Source organism: Belonocnema kinseyi, chromosome 3 (assembly GCF_010883055.1).
Source record: "Belonocnema kinseyi isolate 2016_QV_RU_SX_M_011 chromosome 3, B_treatae_v1, whole genome shotgun sequence".
In the NCBI taxonomy this organism is placed as follows: Eukaryota; Metazoa; Arthropoda; class Insecta; order Hymenoptera; family Cynipidae; genus Belonocnema; species Belonocnema kinseyi.
The window spans coordinates 27,478,463-27,502,384 of record NC_046659.1 but is presented as its reverse complement, the minus strand read 5'-3'; the positions used below and the strand labels follow the sequence as shown (position 1 = coordinate 27,502,384).

At 33.1% G+C, this 23,922-nt stretch overlaps 1 protein-coding gene across 3 annotated transcripts in view; it reads right to left on the bottom strand.

The window, feature by feature from the left end:
* Positions 1-242: 242 nt before the first annotated feature.
* The window catches only part of LOC117168854, a 24,671-nt gene continuing 991 nt past the window's right edge, over positions 243-23,922 (bottom strand). For 2 of the 3 annotated variants that reach the window (XM_033354719.1, XM_033354721.1), the window contains exons 2-3: positions 6,017-6,149; positions 5,324-5,775 (exon numbers count right to left, since the gene is read on the bottom strand). In XM_033354719.1, coding sequence (XP_033210610.1) covers positions 5,433-5,775; positions 6,017-6,149 — 476 coding nt within the window. In that variant the 3' untranslated portion in view covers positions 5,324-5,432. Of the gene's footprint in view, positions 269-5,323; positions 5,776-6,016; positions 6,150-23,922 lie in introns of those variants that run through there. The other variant, XM_033354720.1, reaches the window with a different exon arrangement.

Below are 23,922 nucleotides of genomic sequence, written 5' to 3'. Positions count from 1 at the left end.
CCTGTTGGGTATAAGTGCCTCCCAGATTATAATCTGAAACGGCACTGGTCATTGATGATTCAGTGCTGTTTCTTGAGCACTACCTGTACCGCTAGTTTTCTATACCTGAGTTCCCCTTTAAGTATCCATTTAAATTTTTAAAATGCTATTTTCACCCAATAAATCAAGTCTGTGAGGTCTTTGAAAAGGTGCGTTAGTAGTGTATACTATAGTGTTAGTGAAAATCGGCATACCTATGCCAATACGAGTAGTCTACCAAGTAGACCAGCTGAAAAGGATTAAAAATCAACAATTAAAATTTGTTAAGTTTTGAAATTATCTACGAGAAGGTTAGGAATTCAGAATCTACTGGTTTCGATTATTTCAGACATCTAACTTTTTCTTTTGGATGTTCCCTACTGAAAATTCATATATAGGTTCCTGTATAGGAACCTACATAGGATCCTACATAGGTACCTATATGTTTAACCTATAGGTTCCAGCTATAGGAAATGACACAGGATCCTATCTTATAAAGGATCCTATATAGGTTCCTGTATAAGATCCTATATAGGAATTTTCAGGAGGGATTAAAATTTGAATGAGTATAACGTATCTCGTAAATGGAATAAGATACGCCAAAACAGACAACATTTTTCAACTCTAATTGAAAGTATTATATTAGTATATAAGTTATAATTATAAATATGTATAATGAGAAAGTTCATAAATTAAACGAAAGTGTTAATAATTTGAAAAAAAATTCTAAAAAGGGAGTCGGTTTGGTGGCGGCCAGGTACTGTAAATAAATCTGCCTGCGCGTTACGTGACGAATACAATTGGACCATTATATGATAGTCCCATCACTTCTCAGTGCCGCTTAGGTGCTGAAAATCAACACAAACAGCCACTGAAACGGCACTGACGGCCCAGTGTCATTCACCAGTGCTTTTTCAGTTCTTTTTCATCGGCAGGGATTCCCTTTTCAAACTGCATCAGTTTTTGAGGATGACTAGACGCAGCAAAAATTTAAAACTTTCTTTTGTTGAAAATTTGAGTATACATTGTCAAATTAGAAAATAAATAGATTTTTAAACCAAACTTTGAAACATTAACACACTTTAATGCATAGCCTACAGCATTTTTAAGTTTTCGAATACAATCAGCAGTTTTAGGCAATCAAAATTCATTTTAAATCTTATTAAAATAGTGATATGGAGATATTTTTAATTAGTTAGGAAGAAAATCCATGTTTATGCTATATTACAGATAAGGATGTTTCAAATTATTTTTCAACAGGTGGCAGCATTATTACTAAGCTCATAACCTAGGAAAATGAGCACTATGAGACATGCAGTAGAAACTTACGTTTTTCTTTTAAAAAGTAGAAATATCTACAGTTTTCTTTGAACCTTTCAAATTATTATCTCAATCCGCTTCTTTATATACTATCTTAATTTTTCTTTGTCTTTAGGAAAACCAGCTGTTGCATCGTTCCATTCAGATGAAGCCTTACTTTCGGTATTTTCTGGACGTAAGTTTGGAAAAACAAACTTTAGGGATTTATAAAAATCAATATATAAGCCACCCTGCTTTGACGACATAATTTCACTGATTACACATACTCGTTAAAAGAATTCTCATTTAAGGCCATGTGACGAGTGGGTTACGTGACCAGATTCCTAACTTACCCTCACGTTTTTATTTCCCAACTTATTTTCACATGAAGCGCCACATCGAGTTGAAAACTTGGGATAATAAATAAGAAGCACTAAGAAAGGTGGGCCTGGTCCTTAAATTTTAATAATTATGAAAAAAGAAAAAAAACTATGTATAACAAAAAACTTTTTCCATAATTATACAAATTAAGGACCAGACCCACCATTCTTAGTGCTTCGTGTAGAATATCCCAAATTTTCAAATCGATGTCGCGTTTAGTGTGATAATAAGTTGGGAAATAAAAAAAGTGGCGGTAATGTAGGAATCTGGTCACGTAACCCACTCATCACATGGCCTTAAACTGTTATCCTACTTTTCCGTATGTTTACTTTTCCAGATGTATTTCATCTGGTGACAGCTTTTGGAAAACTAAAATCAATATCCAAATACATTATACTAAAAAACCATTCTTTTTTCAATTTATAAAAAAATGTTTCTTCACATGAAACTGGTATTATTGCTTGTCCCTCGGCGTGAAGACATCTTGGATTTTCACCACCTAACCAGAAATACCTAATTTCCAGAAATGGTTGGAAATTTTTATATTAGATCGCATTAACAAACAGATGTTTCCATATTAAAGGTATAAAAGTCTGTTTCACTTTTTATTTTTAGATATTGACCGATTGAAAAAACCTTACATGAGAAATGTTTTCGATCATGTACACCCTCATTTAAGACAACATAGAAACAACCTTAACCCCCCCCCCCCCAGAAGCTAACGTAATTTAGGCACGACAACTTAGCTTATTTCAAATTTGATGTTGGTTGTTGTACTTTTAGTCTCAACCTTTTATTTAATGCAAAGAGAAACGGTGACCGAAACGTCTCAATTTGAAATTATTCGTTGTTTATTTGACCTTCATCCCCACGATTTGCTTCTCTTTGATGTTGGTTCTTTGAAATTCAAATTAGACCATGCAATATAGTGGACATGAATGATTAAAAATGTTTGGACTTTCATAAAATTGGTGAATTAGGTTTCTGGAGTCGTTTAATTCAAAATAGCGGATCCAATGTGGCGGACATGAATTATTAAAAATCATCGGACCTTGCTAAAATTGATGATACTTAGGTACTTGGGGTCGCTGATTTCAAATCTGATGTTTAATTTGCACAATTCAGAATGTTGGATTCAATATGGCGGACACTAATTATTAAAAATATTCGGATCATGATCAAATGAACATATTATATTATAAATGTACATAGATCAATTAGATCAGCCATTTTGATTTTAAGAAATAAAATATCAGATCTGAAAACAGCGACCCCTAAAAACTGTATACCACCAATTTTATTCAGATCGAAACATTTTATGTCGGCCATATTGGATACATAATTTTTAATTTTTAAAATATACCAAATTTTATTTTAGCAACCCCAAAAACCTAAACACCACCAAGTTTATCCAGATCCAAATATGTTTACTATTTCATGGCCGCCATATTGGATCCGCCATTTTCAATTTAAAAAATCCAAAATCAGATTTGGATTCAGCGAGCCCAAAAACATTGAACCTGCCAATATCACGTGATTCTAAAATGTTTTTTGTCGAAAATATTTTTGACACGAAATGTTCTTTTCGCCTGAGTGTGAAGGGATTAAAATGCCAATGTTAAAGCTTAGTCTCTTATCCCTACAGACCTGAAAAATAAACAAGAATCAGATAAGGAAATATAAATCTAGTCGAAACTAGTTTAAGGCCACAGATCTCATAAATAGTCTATTATCGCAGTATAAGAGAGAGAAAGTGAAGTGTATTTTAATAGACCAACTAAATGTAGGTATGGGGTAAATATTAGAAAAATACTAAACCTTGTTAAAATTAGGTATAAAAATGGTATACAGTTTATTTCGTTTTACGATCCGCAAACCGATGGTCCTTTTTAGGGATTTAAGTTATTTAATTTGTTGAATAAAATAAATCCAAAAATTAACTTGGTTTAATTTGGACAATAGTACTTTTTAATTTTTTTGCTGTAAAACTAACTTTGAGAATGCAGGGCCGCCGAGAGGGGGGAGGCAAGCAGGGATAATACCCCTGGGCTCCACATGGGGCCCGCGGTCTTGAAATTGTTTATTTATTTACTCAGTTAATTTTTCTAGCTTAATTACATCTAATTACGCTTAGTAACATTTAGTTCTGAATTATTTCAAAAGGGACCAAAAATTAATTGCGTTGATTTGATTAAGCATTTTCCGTTGTTACATCTCGCCAAAATATTGTCACGTTCACTTCGAAAAATTTTGAAGTTACTACTTACCATGACATAAGCATCGTTTTAAAAACAGAAAAAAATCCGATTATCGTTATTACCCAAAACACTAAAGCGGCAGTGAGCTTTTATAAGTATGTAAGCGATGACCGATTTTTTATCAAATTTTTTATTTCTGCGAGATCAGCGATTCAGCTTGATTCAAAATTTAGTTTTCGGTTTGCATTCGTCATGAGTAGTCCTTTACAAAGTTATTTAGTGAATGAAAACTTTTTTTTTGTGTTTTTTCCGTAAAATATGCAGTATTGCGCTAAAAATAAGCTACAAACTTAAGTCGGATGCAAAGAAACGGAAGGAGAAAATAAGACATCAAAAGGAAAACTTTTCTTGGACAGATTTTTGAAGGTTTCTAGTCCTAAAGCTGAAGCTTCCTTAAAACTTTCTTCAGCATTCAGTCCTTCGGAATCTCACAAAGACAATGCCTATAATATTTCCGATAAAGTTGATAGTCTCACTCTCTTAAAAATAGCTTCCGAGGATGGTATGTCAGTGATAATTTAACTGCACCTTCTTCATATCTTTTAACTTCATTATACCCCATTATTGAAACATATTTTGTTATTGAATCATCTTATTTTAACATTGGAAGTTTGCCACGGTGTTTTCCAAAATATTGTATAGATGATGAGCTGCCGATCTCTATTTTCAAGAAGAAACGAGGGAATGGTGAGATTGTGCTTAGAGACTGGTTAGTGTGGAGAAGAGCAAAGGAAGCCCTCTATTTTTTACAGCGCAGAATTTACAGCACACTTCTGCAAGCTCAAAAATCAGCGATGGTATCACCTGACTTATTGTTTAAGAACATACAATATGAGCGAGAAGTGTTAAAAGAAATTCTAAGAAGACCTTTACATGTAACCATGTTTCTTGCTGAAAGAGGTTTTGCTTTCAGCGGGGACAGTGATAAAATGAGAGACATGTCCAAAGGTAACTAACTTCCTGGGAATCCTTGAACTTCTAGTAAAATATGGCCAGCTTCTTAATGCCCACCTATAACAAGTCCGTCACTCTCAAGAAACTAGGAAAACATAACGATACATTACTTATCAGCAGATATTCAAAATAAATTTATGGTTGTCTGTGAGAACAAAGTAATAAATTGTATTCCTTAAGAATTTTGAAAAGAAAAGAATTTTTTACTGATTGTAGAGGCATCTCCAGATTCCGCTCACGCTGAACAAACTGAATTTTTAATTAGATACGGCAATTGAGGTGACAAATGCAAGAACTTGACAAGCGCTCAAAACCGCGTAGAAGTACTATCCACTCGGGAAAATCTACCAATAAAAAAAGTGGCCAAAACAACCAAAATTCGGGGTAGAAAATGAATTGGACAGTAGTTGTAATATTTTTCAGAAATCAATTTTATAAGAACTTCTTTTCATTAATTTACAAATTAAATGCTAATCATAGAATATTATAAAGAAAGTCATGTACCATATACGGATTCCTTTCTCATTGATTGAATAGTGATCCATCTGGACGCTTCTTATATTTAAATTCTGCCTCTTTTTTTGTATTAGCCCAAGCTTTCGTATCACATTTCGACAAAATCCATCCTGGATGCACAGCCGCTTCTTTAACTTTTATTTTACTTGGAACGTTATCATCTTTTTTCAAGAATTTTGGTTTACGACGCTTTTTATTTATAAAAAAATTACCATTTTCAGTGGCATTTTCTACATCGCGAACAACTGTATCAAATCTGCTCAATAATCTGATCCCCCCTCCAAAGTTTGATCCTTGTTTTTCTGCAGTGAAAAAATGTTTTTCCAAATTATCCACAAACTTGATACTCCTGCACATATAAAAAGCACATATAAGAATATTTTGTAATCTTTTCATGTTTTGCAACAGATAAAAGCCAATCATAAAAAAAGCACATCGAAATCTTGGTATCAGTACCCCTAAATGTTAAAAATACGGAACAGATTAAATTGTTTATTTAATATAAAAATCTAACATTATTTTCCAAATGCTGTTTTAAAGTACCTTTTCTGCGTTATGATAATTCAACAACAATATCTAAAGAAACGTACTTGTCGAATATTTTTGTCAGATGTTTGGAAATATAATTCTGAAAAGCATCCGATACTCCGAAAACTTTAAAATCATCCCTACGTTTTAAATCTCGTCGCTGAGACTTCTGTTCACATGAGTTTGTTGTTTTATCTATGAAAAAAATTAAAAAATGATCAGTATCGTTAAATATGTGCATTTATAAATAAAATAACTCTAATACCATTCTCTGTGAGGCAAAAAATTTCCAAGATTTATAAATCATATAAAAAATATTGCAGTAATAACCATAATAAGCGTAGTCCATGAATGATGCCATGCTGTATTACCGGAGGGTAGGGTACAATCTAACGTGGCGGATCGTGGCAGGGAAGGGGGGGGGGGCCTTACGTTGCAATTCTAATATTATCAGGAGAAACATTATGTTTTATTTTCTATGTAAATCTTAGTGACTCAGAAATAACGCCTTTTTTAATAAAAATTCGCCTCTTGCAGCATATTTCACTGGATACACTTTTCTTACACTACTGTAGCTTTTGCACTAATTCTAAAGATCCTTTTTAGCAATCTAACCTATACTTTGCGGGCTTCTGCTACACCACCTACATGAACTCATCTCGCGAAACCATTAGTCATTGGCGTCATTGGTCCTTCGCAAATTCGGTTTAGGAATACAATTTTTTAAAGAGTATATTTCGTGAAGGAGATCTGGCCCTGGAGGACTGAATGAACGGAAAGAATACGCTACAGAGTATCCTTATACTATCCACATAGTATCCCTTCCATATACATAGGCTAAAGGCGACTTCAAGCGCATCTTCTTTCAGTAACAGCATACTACTTAGGCGACTATGGATGTGCTTGAAGCCGCCTTCAGCAGAAATTATGACACGTTTATTAAATTTGTAACGCTGCAAAAAAACTATTGCAATTACTCCGTGACATTCTATTGGCCAATTTAACGTAGAAACCGAATTGCAACAAGTTAAATGTCTATCATGCAAAAAAAAAATTTGTGCATGATACGGAAGGAATACTATGAGGATACTATAAGGGTATGGTGTAGAGTACCCATTCCGTTCATTCGGGCCGCCAGGGGGATTGGTGCAAAAGCTGCATTAAGTGTAAAAAAGTGTAACCAATAGAATATGCTATTAGACTGCTTTTCATTGAATTAAAAAGTAATTTTAGGGTAATTTTTTAAAAACATTTTAAGCTAAATTAAGAATCAGTTGGGAGGGTCCATTTGGGACGTGACGTTATTTAAAAGGGTGAGAGGCCTCGTGACTTTACGGGACATAGGGGGGCGGAGGGTACTAATTTCCAAAAAAACTTCAATTCATAGACCATTTCACTTAAATTACTTTATAGTGCGCATGCGCAAAAAATTAAGATTCCTGTCCAGTCTCGGTCGTTTATTATACAGTGATCCCATTAAAAATACTAATAAATATGATCTTAAAAATAATTTGGGAAGCTTTCCTGAAAAACGGTTGTATAAAATAAATGCATCTAATGTTAGAATAAATATCATGCATAACAAACATGAGGAGAATTGAATAAGAAACATCGCTAATATGGCAAATGGCGATAATATAGCTAAATGTAATTTCTCTCTTATTTTCTTTTTTAGTCTTGCACTAAACATTCATTAAGGGTGTTGGTTCAATCCGACTTTGAATTTTTTAAATAGGTACGGCACTGATTCCATATATATATTTTTCGAAGGATTTGTGAACGAAAGAAGGAAAACTTGTCGAATATCCGGGGTTTTGTGAAATCCTCGGATCAATAACTTGTTGAAGATCAACCGCCAGGCTAGCTGTTACCTTCACTCTATACGCGGAATCGGGGCGCTTTTCGTTATCGACCGTGGGTCAAGACTACAATTCTTAAAGGGTAAAACCTCTTCTTGGACATTTACTTTTTGATAAGACTATCATCAATCGATATTACTTTAAAAATAATAGGACACGTGTCCCGGATTTTTTGGTCCCTTGTAAGAACTATGAGCGTTTGTAAATCACATTAGCCAAGGGTGCAGAAACTTTACCAGTTCACGCGCATGAACTCCCATCAAGATCTGTTCGAATCTTTTTCTCAACTTGTTTTTTTTTCATATTGTAAACATGTCAAGTAATAATTGTTAATGCTTTCCTGGCGAATAAATTATTTTTTTGAGAAATATTACTGGGAAATAAATAGCCAAGGGTGCAGAACCTGTACCAGCCCTACCGAAAGAAATCTGAGTTTTCTTTAGCGAAATAGCTTGGCCAATTGGAGTCTATAAACAAAGTCAATTTGAAAGAAAATAGTCTCGGAGATAGTTTGAGAAATTTGGATCCTTTTCAAGATCCTTTTAGTTGTCGTTTTAAGAATGGTGCGACGGTAATATAATGTTCCTTTTGTATTCGTCACGTACCGGGCGGGCAGAGTTATTTACAGTAGTTGGTCGTGGCTAATCCGCTCTCCCTTTTTAAATTTCTCTTCAAATTATTAACACTTTTTTTTAATTGATGAATTTTCTCATTATACTTATTTATAATTATAACTTATATACTGATACACAATTTTCTAGTTGAATTAAAAAATGTTGTCTTTTTTGGCGTATCTCATTTCATTTACGAGAAACGTTCGATTAATTCCAATTTTAAGCATTTAAAAAAATGTTAGATATCTGAAGTCATTGAAACCCGTAGTTTCCGAATTATTATGTATTAAGCTGTTAACTATGAAATTAAAAGAAATTTACTTCTAAATTTTAATCCGAAAGCTTAACAAAGGACCCTTGAGTGTCGGCTACTTTATTGAGATATCCTCTCTGCTTGTTATTTATGATTGTATTCTTATTTCAATTTCGGAAAGGATATTTTAAAGCCTTCAGACCATTTAAACGAGCTTCCTGGACCTTTAAAAATATCTACCTGAGTGCCTGCGGAGAATTTCTTTGAGATTCTTTGACCTAAAGAATTTTTAGTATATACTCAAAGATTCTTTTCGGTAGGGAGTTCACGGGCATGGACTCCCATCAAGCTCCGTTGGTCCACTGGAAAAGAGTCTCACTGGTAACCACGCTGTGGCGGGTTCGAATCTTTTTCTCAACTTTTTTTCGTATTGTAAACATGTCAAATAATAATTTTCAATGTTTCCCCGGCGAATTAATTATTTGTTTGAAAAATACTACTGGGAAATAAATATCACGCAGACACTTATCGATGTTGATGGGAGTTCATGCGCGCGAACCGGTAGAGTTTCTGCACCCTTGGCTAATGTCATTTACAAACGCCCATAGTTCTTACAAGGTGCCAACAAATCCGAGACACGGGTCTTATTATTTTGGAAGTATTATCGATATATGATAGTCTCATCAAAAAGTCAACGTCCCAGAAGAGGTTTTCCCCTTCGAGAATTGTAGTCTTGACCCACGGTCGATAACGAAGGGTGCCCCGATTCCGCGTATAAAGTGAAGGTAACAGCTAGCCTGGTGGTTGATCACAAATACAGTTACAAAAACACAGATAGGGCATGTTAGTTCTCTCTGCTTTTTGCTCCATTTCGCAACGTACTTCGCAAAATTTGGGGACACCATCTTCAAGGCTTGGCCCTTTGGAAGAGCCGTGAATCTCTAGAACTCTTCTATTATGTCGGAATTGTGAGTAAAAAAATAAATTAGCAAACGATTCTAATCTTTCAAATGCTGCCGTCTTCTACCAGCTGGTTTCTATCTTTCGCAACATTCATATTTGTCGGGAAAATAATCATTTTATCAACAAATTTTTTGATTTTTCAACATTTTATTGATTCGAGGATCTCGCAAAACCCCGGATATTCGACAAGTTTTCCTTCTTTCGTTCACAAATGCTTCGGAAAAAATATATATGGAATCAATGCCGTACCTATTAAAAAAAAATCAAAGACGGATTAAACCAACACCCTTAACCCACACATATCCTGTGCTGGAGAGTTGTAAGCATTGCTTACCTTATCAATTTTAATATAGAAAGGCTATTGAGATCGTGTATCAAACTAAGGTACTCGAAAATGAAGTAGAAATGGACAGTTATTTTTACCATTTTATATTTTGAATAGCATTTTTAGGTAGGGAATTGATCTTCTATTTTCCAACGCCATTACATTAAACCGTATATAAAGTATAAGGTATGAGTTACCCCTTTCAGGATAAATACCCTCCTTTTCAAATAGCAAATACCTTAAAAATCTCTTCTGTATCCTTTCAAGTGTCTCAGCATGTGATACGTTATAAACTTTACCCTTTTTTAAAACTCTTACTCGTCTTGAAAAAAAAATTCTAAGCATTTTGGTAGCTTGTCTTCTCATTATTTCAATATGATCCTTAAATCTTAAGGGGGTCACCTCATGAAAACCTGAAAAAATAGCAGTTTTTTGTTTTTGTTTAATCGATAGAAAAACTATTCGAGAATGTGCGTGTAAAATGTTGAATCGAAATTCGGAATATTTCTAAAGATACAGTCCGTAGAGTGTCTCGGCGCACGAGCTCGTCAGTCACGCTATGCAGGATGGTATATCACTTGTGAATTTTCGCATTATCTGTCAGGAAAAAGGCTATATATGACACACCTAAATATTTTTGTGTGCCATTACTCTATTTAGGGGCTTGTAAGTGTGTTTGAGAGTCGTATGTACGGGCGTGCGTGTGTGTGTCGGTGTGTATAAGTGTGTCTCACCGTTGAATCTTACAAAAACTTTGAAACGCGTTTTCTCAAAACCACATTTTTCAAACTGGCGTGCAGTATTACATAAAGTTTTCAACCGATTGACCTCAAATAAACTTTATTTTGTTGATAATAAACAATTACTCTATATGAGCCACAGATATTCATAATTTTATAAATTTTTCATACTTTTTATTTAACAATATTAACAAATTTTACTGCGAAAAATTGTAAATTTTGATTTTAACAGAACAAAATAGTACATTTTCTATTTTCTTTGGCTTTTTAGTGGTTCATATAGAATAAATAAGTGTACTGAGTAAAAAAAAATTGCATTGATTTCAGACAAAAATTACGGACGCTATCCTGCACGCCGTTCAACGACTCCAGTCGCGAGGCATCCCAGTCCGCCATTAATAACGCCGCCATTTTGTAAAATTTTGACTTGGTTTTTTTAATGCAATTTTGTTCAGAAATACTTAAAAATAAATGTAAAAGGCCATGGATGTATATCGTTTCTTTCGTGACAAAAAAAATCTTGAAAAAGAACCTTCTTCTTGACGTTTCATGAGGTGACCCCCTTAATTGCAAATTAAAATTTATCCCTAGATCACACGCTGGTTCTACTATACTTAATCGGACGTTATTGATTTCGTAATTCAAGATTATTGGAGTTACCGTTCTAGAATAAGTAACCACTGACATTTTTTATAGATTAAGCGACAAGCTTATTCTTTAAGTATCAGTCACAAAAATGGTTTATACCATTCTGTAGCTGCAAAAAATCACCTATTTGTCCTATTCTTTTAAGTATTTTTGAATTAGTCGCATGTACTATCATTTTTGTTGAGATCTTATCTATATAGGTTGGGAGGAGGGGAGAAAATTTCTTAGGGTTTCTGGATAAGTATGGGGTTGAGGCAAGGGTACCCGCTTAGCCCAACGCTTTTTGCGATTTTATTTATTAAATCGTTTGGGATTTTATTTTATATTTGCATTGAATAAATGTATTTTATTATAGTTATAGTGTTACTTACTAAAATCTTGAAAATTGATATTGTAAAAGAAAAATTATACAGAAAACAGTTTTTACCACAGAGGAATGAAAGATTCGCTGATAGAAATATAAAGTTTTCAACTTTAATGACAACACAGTACAAAAATGTGATATTTTGACAGATAAAACAATATCACACAATGTAATTATAATTATTAGACGCAATTCAAGTCCAAAATATATTAAATCTCATAAATAATTGTGACCTAGCCAGGGGTCACAATTTTCGTCACAATTTTTGTGGATAAATGATAAGAAATGTAGACCAGCCACTTATCTTATGGGGTTACTTGAAAGAAACTATTGAATATTATTATTCTCAATCCAGTCGGTATGCAGGCTTCTTGTACAGGTACGATAGAAACATTGCGTGAAGTCCGTTACTAGTGGAATGTCAACGATAAGAGGTTATATTACATCTATCTCTATTTTTATTTAAAATAACTTATTCTTCTTGCTGGATATGTTTAAAGGTAATTTTTCTAGTACATAAAGTACCACAGAAGCAAACCATCATATTTTCCTATCTTTACATGTTTTGATTTTCATAAAAAGCTGTGGTCAGCTTTTGCTCTCCTGTGTGGGGCAAAGCCGACGAAATACAGCTTGTTAGATATAAATAAATTAACAAATCATTGTTTTGTTCATGTGATTAATATTTATAGAAATATGATATACAATAATGTAGAACTCGAAATGAGAAAAGAAAGATCGATTCAACATCTTATTAACTTTAAAAAAATCATTAACTGTTAACGGGAAGTAAGTTATCTGCACAACAAACTAAAATTTAGGGCTTTCTCGGCCAACTTAAATTAAACCAGGTGAATTTAGGTCTTCCTTGGCCAACTAAAACAAAAAAGATTAAAATTGAACTGGGTTTTTAAACAAACAAGAAGAAAATATATATTCTAAAGTAGCTTTCTGTACAAAAAGGTCTGAGATGTTTCACTGTACTAAAAAGAAAGTCTTACCGACTGATTCGCCGAGCACAGAAATTATCCTTCTGGGAGTGTCCTAGATGATCTGGACTGGGCTCTTCCCTACCGAAAAGAATCTTTGAGTATATACTAAAAATTCTTTAGGTCAAAGAATCTTAGAGAAATTCTCCGCAGGCACTCAGGTAGATATTTTTAAGGGTCCAGGAGGTCCCACGGTGGTGATGTTGACTCTCAGAAAGGTTTACATTTAGGAAAATAAGAATTCGGAACTAATCAGCGATAAAAATTTAAATTACGAACTAGGTCGAAACGAATTATGGACTATCGTGTAGCCTCAGTGGTGTGTCGGGCAATAGATTTCAGAGTTTGATGAATTATTTTCAACTAAATTAATGCCATGAAATATATTTTGTGGGTTGCAAAATTCAAAATCGCACAGTTTAAAACACATTTTGGATTTTAAAAGTTTTTAATAGATTACAAATATTTTAAAAAAGAAAGACTTTATAAAATTTATGAAATGTTTTTTTATTTTCCCAAGCTTTGAATGGTTCTAAATATACTTTAAACTGATTCATATTTGTCCTACAATATTTGTTTTCTGCAGAAACTTAGGATAATTATATTTATACAATAACCTCAAAGCAAATAAACAAATACTCTTCAAAAATATACAATAATTCGAAATTTGTATTTTGTATTTTAAATGATTATGTTCCCATTCAAATCATAATTTATCTACAATTTTTTTTCTTGACTGAAAAATATTTTATAGATGAAAATACAAGAATTATGTTGAAATTCCGTCTTCTTGGTTTGAAAATTAATCTGTTCGATAGAAATTTCATCCTTTTCTATTAAAATTGCAACTTTTTGGTTAAAAATTGTAATCTTTATTCGTCGACCCAATTTTTTTGCTGTAAATACGTCTGTTTGGATGAATTGAACCATTTTTTATTCAAAATAAACATATTTTTAATTTTAACATCAACTTATGTATTTCTGGTTCAAAGTTCATCTTTCTGGTTGAAAATTCATCTTCTAGGTTAAGAGTCAAACAGCTTTATTGAAAATTCACTTGTTAGGTTGAAAATTCATACTTTAAGTTCAAAATTCGTCTCTTTCGTTGAAAATGTAACTATTTTGACAGAAATCTAATATTTTTGGTTAAAAATTCATATTTCTGGTTGAGGATTCAACTATTTTTTCTAGGATTAAAATCTTTTTAGATTAAAATATCAACTATTCTATTTTTTGTTAAGAATTTAGATTATTTGGTTACAAATTCAATTACTTGATCAAAAGTGGAACTAATTTTCAAAAAAGTATTTTTTGGCAACACAATTTTTTATTTTGTCATTTAAAAATTTAATTTTACAACATTACTTGTGCCCTTTAAATAATTCCAGGCCAAAAATCCTACAAGAATCACTTAAAATTGTTTATAGGACAGAAAAAATATCAGACAGTGATTATTTGCGTAACATAATCCTAATTTTCAAATATGAAAAATAATATAAATGAAAATGTCCTTTGTAAGGAATGCGTCTTTCAAAATAGTTCAGATATTCAAAACTATAGAACTAAAAAGGAAAGTTTTATTAGTCGGTTTTCATTGAGCGCTTTGTTACAGGTTTGGGTCTGTATTGCTGTTGCAAGAGGCTTTATGGCCGAGCCTGCATCCATAAGTCCTAAGCATCTAACAATATAAGCCACTTTGAGTTTTTAGCTGCCATAAATTCTTCAGGTTTAGCGAAAAGCTGCTGTTGAACTGACGCTTGTAATTTTCACTCATTTTTGTAATTTTCAATCATTTTTGTGATTGCTTCAAAACTATAAATTAAAAAAAAAATTAACATTTTTTTCATAAATCTATCCTCAATATTCTAAAAATTGCTTCTGAAAAATGTAAAGTTAAACAATCATATCTAAGAATCGCTAAGAGTCTGCAAATATTACAGTTTTATGCAACTTTCGAGATTTCTCAATTTTTTTTATAACTTTATTGATACATTAAAATTTAACTAAATACATCTTTACAGAGAAGAGAACAAGCTTATAAAAGGGTATATAAATTGAATTATAATTTCTTGAAGAAAATCAAAGAAAAAAAGTATACGTTTTACGTGTTAAATTCCATACCGCGGTTCTACAGGGAGCCGGTGCCATTTTTAAAAGACGGTTGCTCCCAGTGAGACCCTGCGGTGGTTTTTTAACCAGTTTTTAAAATTATATATAACACATTTTATATATTATATTTCATGTTTCAATAAATTGAAATGAACTACTCTTAAAAGTAATCAACTTTTTCATAGTTTCCCCTACATCCATAATAATCGATACGCAAATAAAATTAAATGTCTCGGTGCATAAACGTCCCGCGTCAAAACGGCTGCGCCTAAACATCCTGCTCACGGGTCTAATGACCTACTTTTTTGTCCGTGGACTTTAAATCGTCACACCTTTAAGAAAAATGATGTAAACGGGATGAAAAAAATCAGGCATCTTAATTCATAGCCAAAAAGAAAATTCTAAAATGTTAATAATTTTAGACTACAGCATGATTTATATTGAACCAGGCTATCTCATGTCTTAATACTAATAGAACGATGTTTTTTATGTTCACGATGAACAGTTACTCACAATTTTAGTAGAAAATCTGGAAACTGCTCAAGCCCAAAAGTATTTTTATGTTTAGAAATTCTTAAATAGCAGAACTCCTCAAAAAAATTCGAATAGCACAATTCCTGAAGAAAAAGAACGAGAATCCTAAAAAAAGAGACTTCTGGATGTTTCACAAGGTTGCCTTGTACGCAGAGCGATTTATCTTAAGCTTAACAAGGGAGACAGTTTGCCAAACCTTGTGGATACGGGTGAACTAGTTCAGAAGCACTGTAAGCTAGGAGCATATGAGTCTCGACCAACAATTTTACAATAAAAAAAATGTTTACCGGGCTCAACTCGTAGGAAACCTTAGAGAAGTAACCAGACCTCAAGAAACTCTTTCAATATTGCTCGTGTTTTTTCTTTCTCGTAAGAAACTCAAAATCATTCGAAACAATCGAATCAAGCACCGAAAACATACTGAACTGCAGCTCTGTTGGAAGTAGAAATTTTTTCATGATATAGGGCATAAATGGTGGTCTTAGCTTCGAATGATGATGTTCTCATAGTTTTAAGAACTTAATCTCAATTTTTTACACTTTAAGTGTTTACGAACAGTCAGCGGATCGATCAAAGCATAGAAAAAAGAGGACTGGAGAATAAGAGTACTTACAATATTCAAAAATTATATCCTAATTTAAAATTTACGCGCCTTTTTTGTTAAACTTATTTATCGAAAAGTCTATAGCCTGGATGAACTTCGAGAACTCGTCCTAATGACCATTTAGAAGGTGCATGTATCTATATGGATTTCCTTGTGATGTATTCTATATGGATTTCCTATTAGAATTTGAGATGGTTTCTGAATGAAATTCCAAGAGCGTCCCTTTTCTTATAAGTATTTATATGGATATCCATACAGGATTTTCCTACCGATACACTAAGTCCCTAAGCATCTACATGGATTTATATGCATGCTCCTAATATGTAATCTATATGGAATTACAAAGAAGATTTGAAGTGGTTCCTATATGGATATACAAATAAGATTTTTTTAACATTGCGCTAATTCCCTACTTCTATATGGTTTTACGTGGATTCTCCTGACATGTAATCTATATGAAATTGCAAAGAGGATTTTAACTTATTTCTATATGGATTTTATAAGTAGGACTTTTCTCACGACGCGCTAATTCACTACATCTATATGGATCTATATGGATGCACTCAAGATGTATTCGATATGAAACTGCAAAAATAATTTGACGTGCTTTCTATATGGATGTACAAATAGGATTTTTTTTTAAATCGTGCTAATTCCCTACTTCTATATGGTTTTATGTGTATTCTCCTTACATGTAATCTATATGAAATTGCAAACAGAATTTTAACCGATTTCTTTATGGATTTTATAAGTAGGACTTTTCTGACGACGCGCTAATTACCGACTTATATATGGATCTATATGGGTGAAAAGGGCATGGAAAAGGGGGAAAGAGAAAATTAAAAGAGGAAAGAGAAGAATAGGAAAAAGAACAAGGGTAAAGGGGACATTTTCCTTCCCCTTTACCCTTTTCTTATCCACCTTGCATGTTCCTTTTTCCCTTTTCCAATCCCCTTCAAAGTTTTCTTTCCCCTTTCCATTGTTCACTTTCTTCCCTTTTACCCTTTTCTCATCCCCTTTGCATTTTCCTTTCCCCTTTCCTAATCCGCTTTAAAGTTTTCCTTTCGCCTTTCCATTTTTCACTTTTTCCTTTTAACCCTTTCTCCTTTTAACTCTTTCCCCTTTTATTCCCCCATTCCTCTTTAGCGTTTCCGCTTTCCCTTTACACCATTTACCCTTTCCCCTTATCTTCATTTCCCCGTTCCCTTTTTCCTATTCTCCACGTTCTCTTTTTATTTTTCCCATTTACGCTTTTTTCTTCGTCCTTTCCAATTTCTCATTTTTTTTCTTCCCTTGTCCTTTCCCCCATTCCCTTTTGCTGTTTTTCTTTCCCGTTTAACCTTTCTCTTTTCATCCTTTCCCCGTTCCTTTCACCCTTTTTCATTTTCCCTTTTGCAAAAAAGGGGAAAGAAGGAAAAAAAGGCTGAAAGGAAAAGAGGAGGAAACATGAGACACAGAAAAGGGTGCAAAGGGAAAGAAAAAGGGAAAGGGTAAAATAAAGAAAAGAGACAAAGGTTGAAGGGAACGAGGAAAGAAAAGAGGAAGAAAAATGAAAAACAGGAAGGGTGAAAAGGGAAAGGAAAAAGCGGAAATAGGGAAAAATAAAAGGGGAACGGGAAGAACATGAAAGAAGGGTAAAGAGTACGGAGAAATGAAGAAATGGAAAATGGTGAAGAGGAATTGAGAGAAGGAAAGGGTTAAAAGGGGAAATAAAACCGGTTTAGGGGATTGGGAAAGGGGGGAGGAAAATGCAAGGGGTGAGAAAGGGATAAAGGGGGAGGGAAATGGTTAAGGGGAAATGGTAAGAGGTGATAAAGGAAAGGGGAATGGGAAAACGAGAAAGGGGAAAGGCTGAAAAGGGGAATAAGAAAGAGGAAAGAAAAATGGTGAGAAAGAACTAAGAGAGATACAGAGACTTCACGATCCAGCCCCTGTCTGGTCGTACTCACCAAACGTCCTTTATGTGATTCACGTGCTTGTTTTGATTTATTAAAAATAAAGTTCCGTCATATGCATTTAGTATTATTATTTGGCCCTGGACGTACAGATATCTTGTATATCCCCCACCTACCCTGAAATACCTAATAGACGAGTCCGGCCGCAGGGACCATTTTGTTTCTGGCGTCCATTTGCCTTCGCGTTCCGTGCGGTAAACCGGCAGTATAAATGGACGTTTCTGGACAGGAGTTTTGCGACGCGAACGGGAGAACGACGGAATATTTCGCAGCCGTTGTATAAAAAAAACATATACCGATATTTTAATTTTGGTATTCGGATACGCGCAGATACGCGAAACAGAAGACCAAGTGTTTGTGGCTGATATATCAAATTTCGACCCTAATAAGAAATCAAAATATTTCAATGTTGAGTATATCCATATATGTATTTTAATGGCCAAACGTGGAAATTTTCGGAAAATATTGTTTTCGTACCAGTCAGTAGCTTTTTTTAATTGAAAATAGGGCCTCTAAAATGTTGTGTTTTTCGGATTTATATGTGTGAAGTCCGAAATAAATAAGTGTGCAGTGAAAATGAATTAGTTTTACCTTCTAAGCAAAATTTCCAGCGTTGTTTAACATAATATTTAGAAATCATTAAAATGAACTGCAATGTTTATTAAAATTATTATATTTTAGCCTATAAATCATCAAAATTTTATTCCTCCCTACCGAAAAGAATCTTTGAGTATATACTAAAAATACTTTAGGTCAAAGAAGCTCAGAGAAATTCTCTGGAGGCACTCAGGTAGATATTTTGAGATGTCCAGGAAGCTCGTTTAAATGGTCTGAAGGCTTTAAAATATCCTTTCCGAAATTGAAATAAGAATACGATCATAAATAACAAGCAGAGAGGCTATCTCAATAGAGTAGCTAACACTCAAGGGTCCTTTGTTAAGCTTTAGGATTAAAATTTAGAAGTAGATTTTTTGTAATTTCATAGTTAACAGCCTAAAACATAATAATTCGGAATCTACGGGTTTCAAGACTTCAGATATCTAACATTTTTTTTAAATGCTTAAAATTGGAATTAATCGAACGTTTCTCGTAAATGGAATGAGATACGCCAAAAAGACAACATTTTTGAATTCAACTAGAAAATTGTGTATCAGTATATAAGTTATAATTATAAATAAGTATAATGAGAAAATTCATCAATTAAAAAAAAGTGTTAATAATTTGAAGAGAAATTTAAAAAGGGAGAGCGGATTAGCCACGACCAACTACTGTAAATAACTCTGCCCGCCCGGTACGTGACGAATACAAAAGGAACATTTTATTACCGTCGCACCACTCTTAAAACGTCCACTAAGAGGATCTTGAAAAGTACCCAAATCTCTTAAACTATCTCCGAGACTATTTTGTTTCAAATCGACTTTGTTTATAGTCTTCTTAGAGCTGGGAAATTCAAGAATTTGTTTCAACCCCCCCCCCCCCCCCCCCCCCCCCCCCGAGTTGAAAATTCACCTTTTTTGTAAAAGAATGTTATTATTTTGTGAACAGTTCAACAATTTCGTTAAATTCATACTTTTTGGTTCTTAGAATGCAATTATTTAGGTAAAAATGAACTTTTTTCCATAAAATTTATATTTTGAGTTGAAGTGGCTATTGGTAATTCCATAGAGCCACATAGACCCAGAAGTCTATCGGAATTAATGAGGCATTTCCCAAGAAGAAATAAAGATACCAACAGAAGCATATAGAAAACACCTCAGTGGCTGTTCGTAATTGCATATAGGACCGTATAGAACCAGAAGTCTATGAGAATCAATGTTAAATTCACCGAAACGAAGTAAAGATACAAACAGAAGCATTTAGAAAACACCTCAGTGGCTATTGGTAATTCTATATAGAGCCACATAGACCCAGAAGACTATCAGAATTAATGAGGCATTTCCCAAGATGAAATAAAGATACCAACAGAAGCGTGTAGAAACCACATCAGTGGCTGTTGGTAATTACATATAGGGCCGTATAGAACCAGAAGTCTATGAGAATTAATGTGGCATTCATCGAAACCGGTTAAAGATACAAGCAGAAGCATATAGAAACCACCTCAGTTGCTGTTGGTAATTCCATATAGAGCCATACAGACTCGGAAGTCTATGAGCATCATTGTGGCATTCACCGAAACTAAGTAAAGATACAAACAGAAGCGTATAGAAATCACCCCAATGAGTGTTAGTAATTCCATATAGGACCACATAGACTATGATAGTGTATGATAGTCACAGTCTGAGAATCAATGGGATATTCACCGAAAGAAAATATAGATACCAACAGAAGCATATAGAAACCACCTTTGTGGCTGTTGGTAATTCCATATAAAGCCATATAGACCCCGAAGTCTGTGAGGATCAATGATGAATTTCCAAAAATGAATTAAAGATACCAACAGAAACTTATAGATAACAACTTAGCGACTGCTAGTAATTCCTTATAGATTCTTATAAAAGTACGAATTCTTTACATATTTCTCGCTAAAAAACTAATCGAAACTCATATTCAGAAATTATGTTTTACAAACAAAAAAGTCAATAATTTTAACATAAAAAATCGATGTATCGAAAACTATTCGATATGACGATTTAAAACTTTCAGATTCGTGTTTCTCGCAAAAAATCCTATTGGAATTCACAATAAAACTTTGTCACCGCGGATATCGTAATCTCCCCTTTTTACTACAGGGTCATTTTTAAAGGGACTGCAATGTTTTCTGACAACTTAAAAAAAATTTGTTAAAAGATTTTACTACTACATTCCAATTTTTTTTCATCAATGTTTTATTTCGTTAAGACATTGTTTTAATAATACTGAATGCTTTATCAATAGTTATTAAAAAAATTAAATATAAATTTTAAGTTAAAGAATGTATATAATTAAAAACTGAGATATTAACCAAAGAATAACACTTCCAATTGTGAAACTGCGTAACTACAAGACATTGTGTACTTTTCACAGATTGATTAAAACTCACTGACGAGGGCGACCATTGTGGGCCGAAACGTGGGAAACAACTTAATTGATATCAATTCACCTGACCCTAAAGCAAACAACGTACATCAGCAATTTCTCCGAAATAATAACTTCTTGAAACACTTACGTTTGTTAACTTAAATTAATTATCATCTCACTGGAATTTAAAAGTGGATCAAAAGTGAAAATTTTTAGAAAAAACTGCAGCATAAGAGAATCATTTTAAGAGATCATTGTTATAAATCATAATAATAATAATAACTTATTCAAACGCGTACTTTTGTTAACTTGAATCAATAATTTATCCACGATAACTTAAACAGTGGAAAATTGTATTTGTTTTTATTATTTACAAATGTATTGTGTTGTATGTATAATTGGCCAAAAGTGGGAAAATGTTTAATCTTTCGTCCATAAAATGTTCATATGTCATATTTAAACATTATCAAATTGGAAATGATCTAATTTTGTATATTTAAATGATTTTCTTGAACGTAACATCAAGGGCCTGGGGCAACTTCAAATCCAGTGAGGGGTAGTGTCGCTACACACTGGAAGGGGCAAAGGGTACACTAAGATGTTTAAAAAAAAAACAATTTTTTTTAATAGTGTTGAAAAGTTGAAAGTACATATAAAAAACAAAAGTGCTGGCGCCTATTAGAGCCCTTAATATTAATATTAAGGTTTGCCTCTATTCATTTGTAATTTTTCTATTTAAATAACACGGACATTTTTTTGTTGTTGTATTTTTGAATTTTAATTATTTCGGAATGGCTTGTTTGCGCAACATCCCAGAGAAAGCATTTACAGGAAATTTCACGCTCTACAAAAAACGTCTGAAGGTCAAAGTTCCTCAGATAAACCGGTTCAAAGATATCTGTGATCAAAAATAACACTACTCAAAAATTTCAAATATTTCCCAATCAAACTGCAAAAAAATATCTTACTCTGTATTTATATTATTTTTTTGTTGTAAAATCACTTGTTTTTTGTTATAAAGAATTAATTATCCAATAAAATTTATTACTATTTAGTAGAAAATAAAATAAATTTGTAATAAAAAAGACTCAAAAATCATTAATTTGATATTTTGCAGTGTTATTCGAAAACATTTGAAATTTTTAATTAGTATTATTTATGATCGCAGATATCTTTGAAACGGTTGATTTGAGGAACTTTAACCTCCACACATTTTTTGTAGAGCATGAAATTTCCTATGAATCCTCTCTCTGCAATGTTGCGCAAACAAGCCATTCCGAAGTAATTAAAGTTCAAAAAGAAAAAAGAAAATTTTCCATGTTATTTAAATAGAAAAATTACAAATGAATAGAGGCAAACCTTAATATTAAGGGCATGTGATACTCAGAAAATTGGCGATTTTACCAGTTTTAGCCCCCCCCCCCCCCCCTACCGAAAAGAATCTTTGAGTATATACTAAAAATTCTTTAGGTCAAAGAATCTCAAAGAAATTCTCCGCAGGCACTCAGGTAGATATTTTCAAAGGTCCAGGAAGCTCGTTTAAATGTTCTGAAGGCTTTAAAATATCCTTTACGAAATTGAAATAAGAATACAATCATAAATAACAAGCAGAGAGGCTATCTCAATAGAGTAGCCGACACTCAAGGGTCCTTTGTTAAGTTTAGGATTAAAATTTAGAAGTAGATTTTTTTTTAATTTCATAGTTAACAGCCTAAAACATAATAATTCGGAATCTATGGGTTTCGATGACTTCAGATATCTAACTTTTTTTTTAATGCTTAAAATTGGAATTAATAGAACGTTTCTCGTAAATGGAATAAGATACGCCAAAAAAGACAACATTTTTGAATTCAACTAGAAAATTGTATATCAGTATATAAGTTACAATTATAAATAAGTATAATGAGAAAATTCATCAATTAAAAAAAAAGTGTTAATAATTTGAAGAGAAATTTAAAAAGGGAGAGCGGATTAGCCAGGACCAACTACTGTAAATAACTCTGCCCGTCCGGTACGTGATGAATACAAAAGGAACATTATATTTCTAGAATAAATATTTTGTCTTAAAAATTTGGGAAATGATAGCGAACATGCTAACGGACGTCTCCACATACTTTTTTTGCAGGTTAATTCAAAAAAGTTTTAATTGAGCAAAATTTGATTCATTTGCATAGCGCTTACGAAATAGTCTCTATTTTTTCAGTGTTAGATTCCCTGACTTCATTCCTAGGATAAGAAATATTTTGCCTTCAAAATCTGGGAAATAATAGCGAACATGCTAACGGACGTCCCCGCACAATTTTTTTGTTTTTATCAAAAAAATTTGGATATTGCTAACAACGTGCGTGTATATTTCGAGGTTATGTGTATTACAATTCACCCGAACGTTACTTCCAAACTAAACAATATTTTTGGACGAAAACTTTGGACTTACAAATAAACATAGTAACTAAACTCCCGGTACTAACCTTGTTTACAGGCAATCAAAAAAGTTTATTTCATGAATAATTTCCAGAATATCAGAAAGGCAGAGATGAAAAACGACGTAACCTCAAAATAATGCATAAGCATACAATTTTTATTCAGCACAATAAATTTTTTTTGTTATTATCCCTCAAAAAAGAGTCCGGGGACGTCCGTTATGATATTTTATAGCATCCCTACAGAAAGAAATCTCTGAGTTTTCTTTAGCGAAATAGCTTGGCCCATTTGAGTCTATAAACAAAGTCGATTTGAAACAAAATTGTCTCGGAGATAGCTTAAGAGAATTGGGTCCTTTTCAAGATCCTTTTAAGAGTGGTGCGACGGTAATATAATGTTCCTTTTGTATTCGTCACGTACCGGGCGGGCAGAGTTATTCACAGTAGTTGGTCGTGGCTAATCCGCTCTCCCTTTTTAAATTTCTCTTCAAATTATTAAGGGCATGCGACACAGTGGAATTCCTACATTACCAACCTCTTTTTTCTATTGAACAAAATTTTTTTTTGAACCATAGAACTTTTTTTGTAAATCAA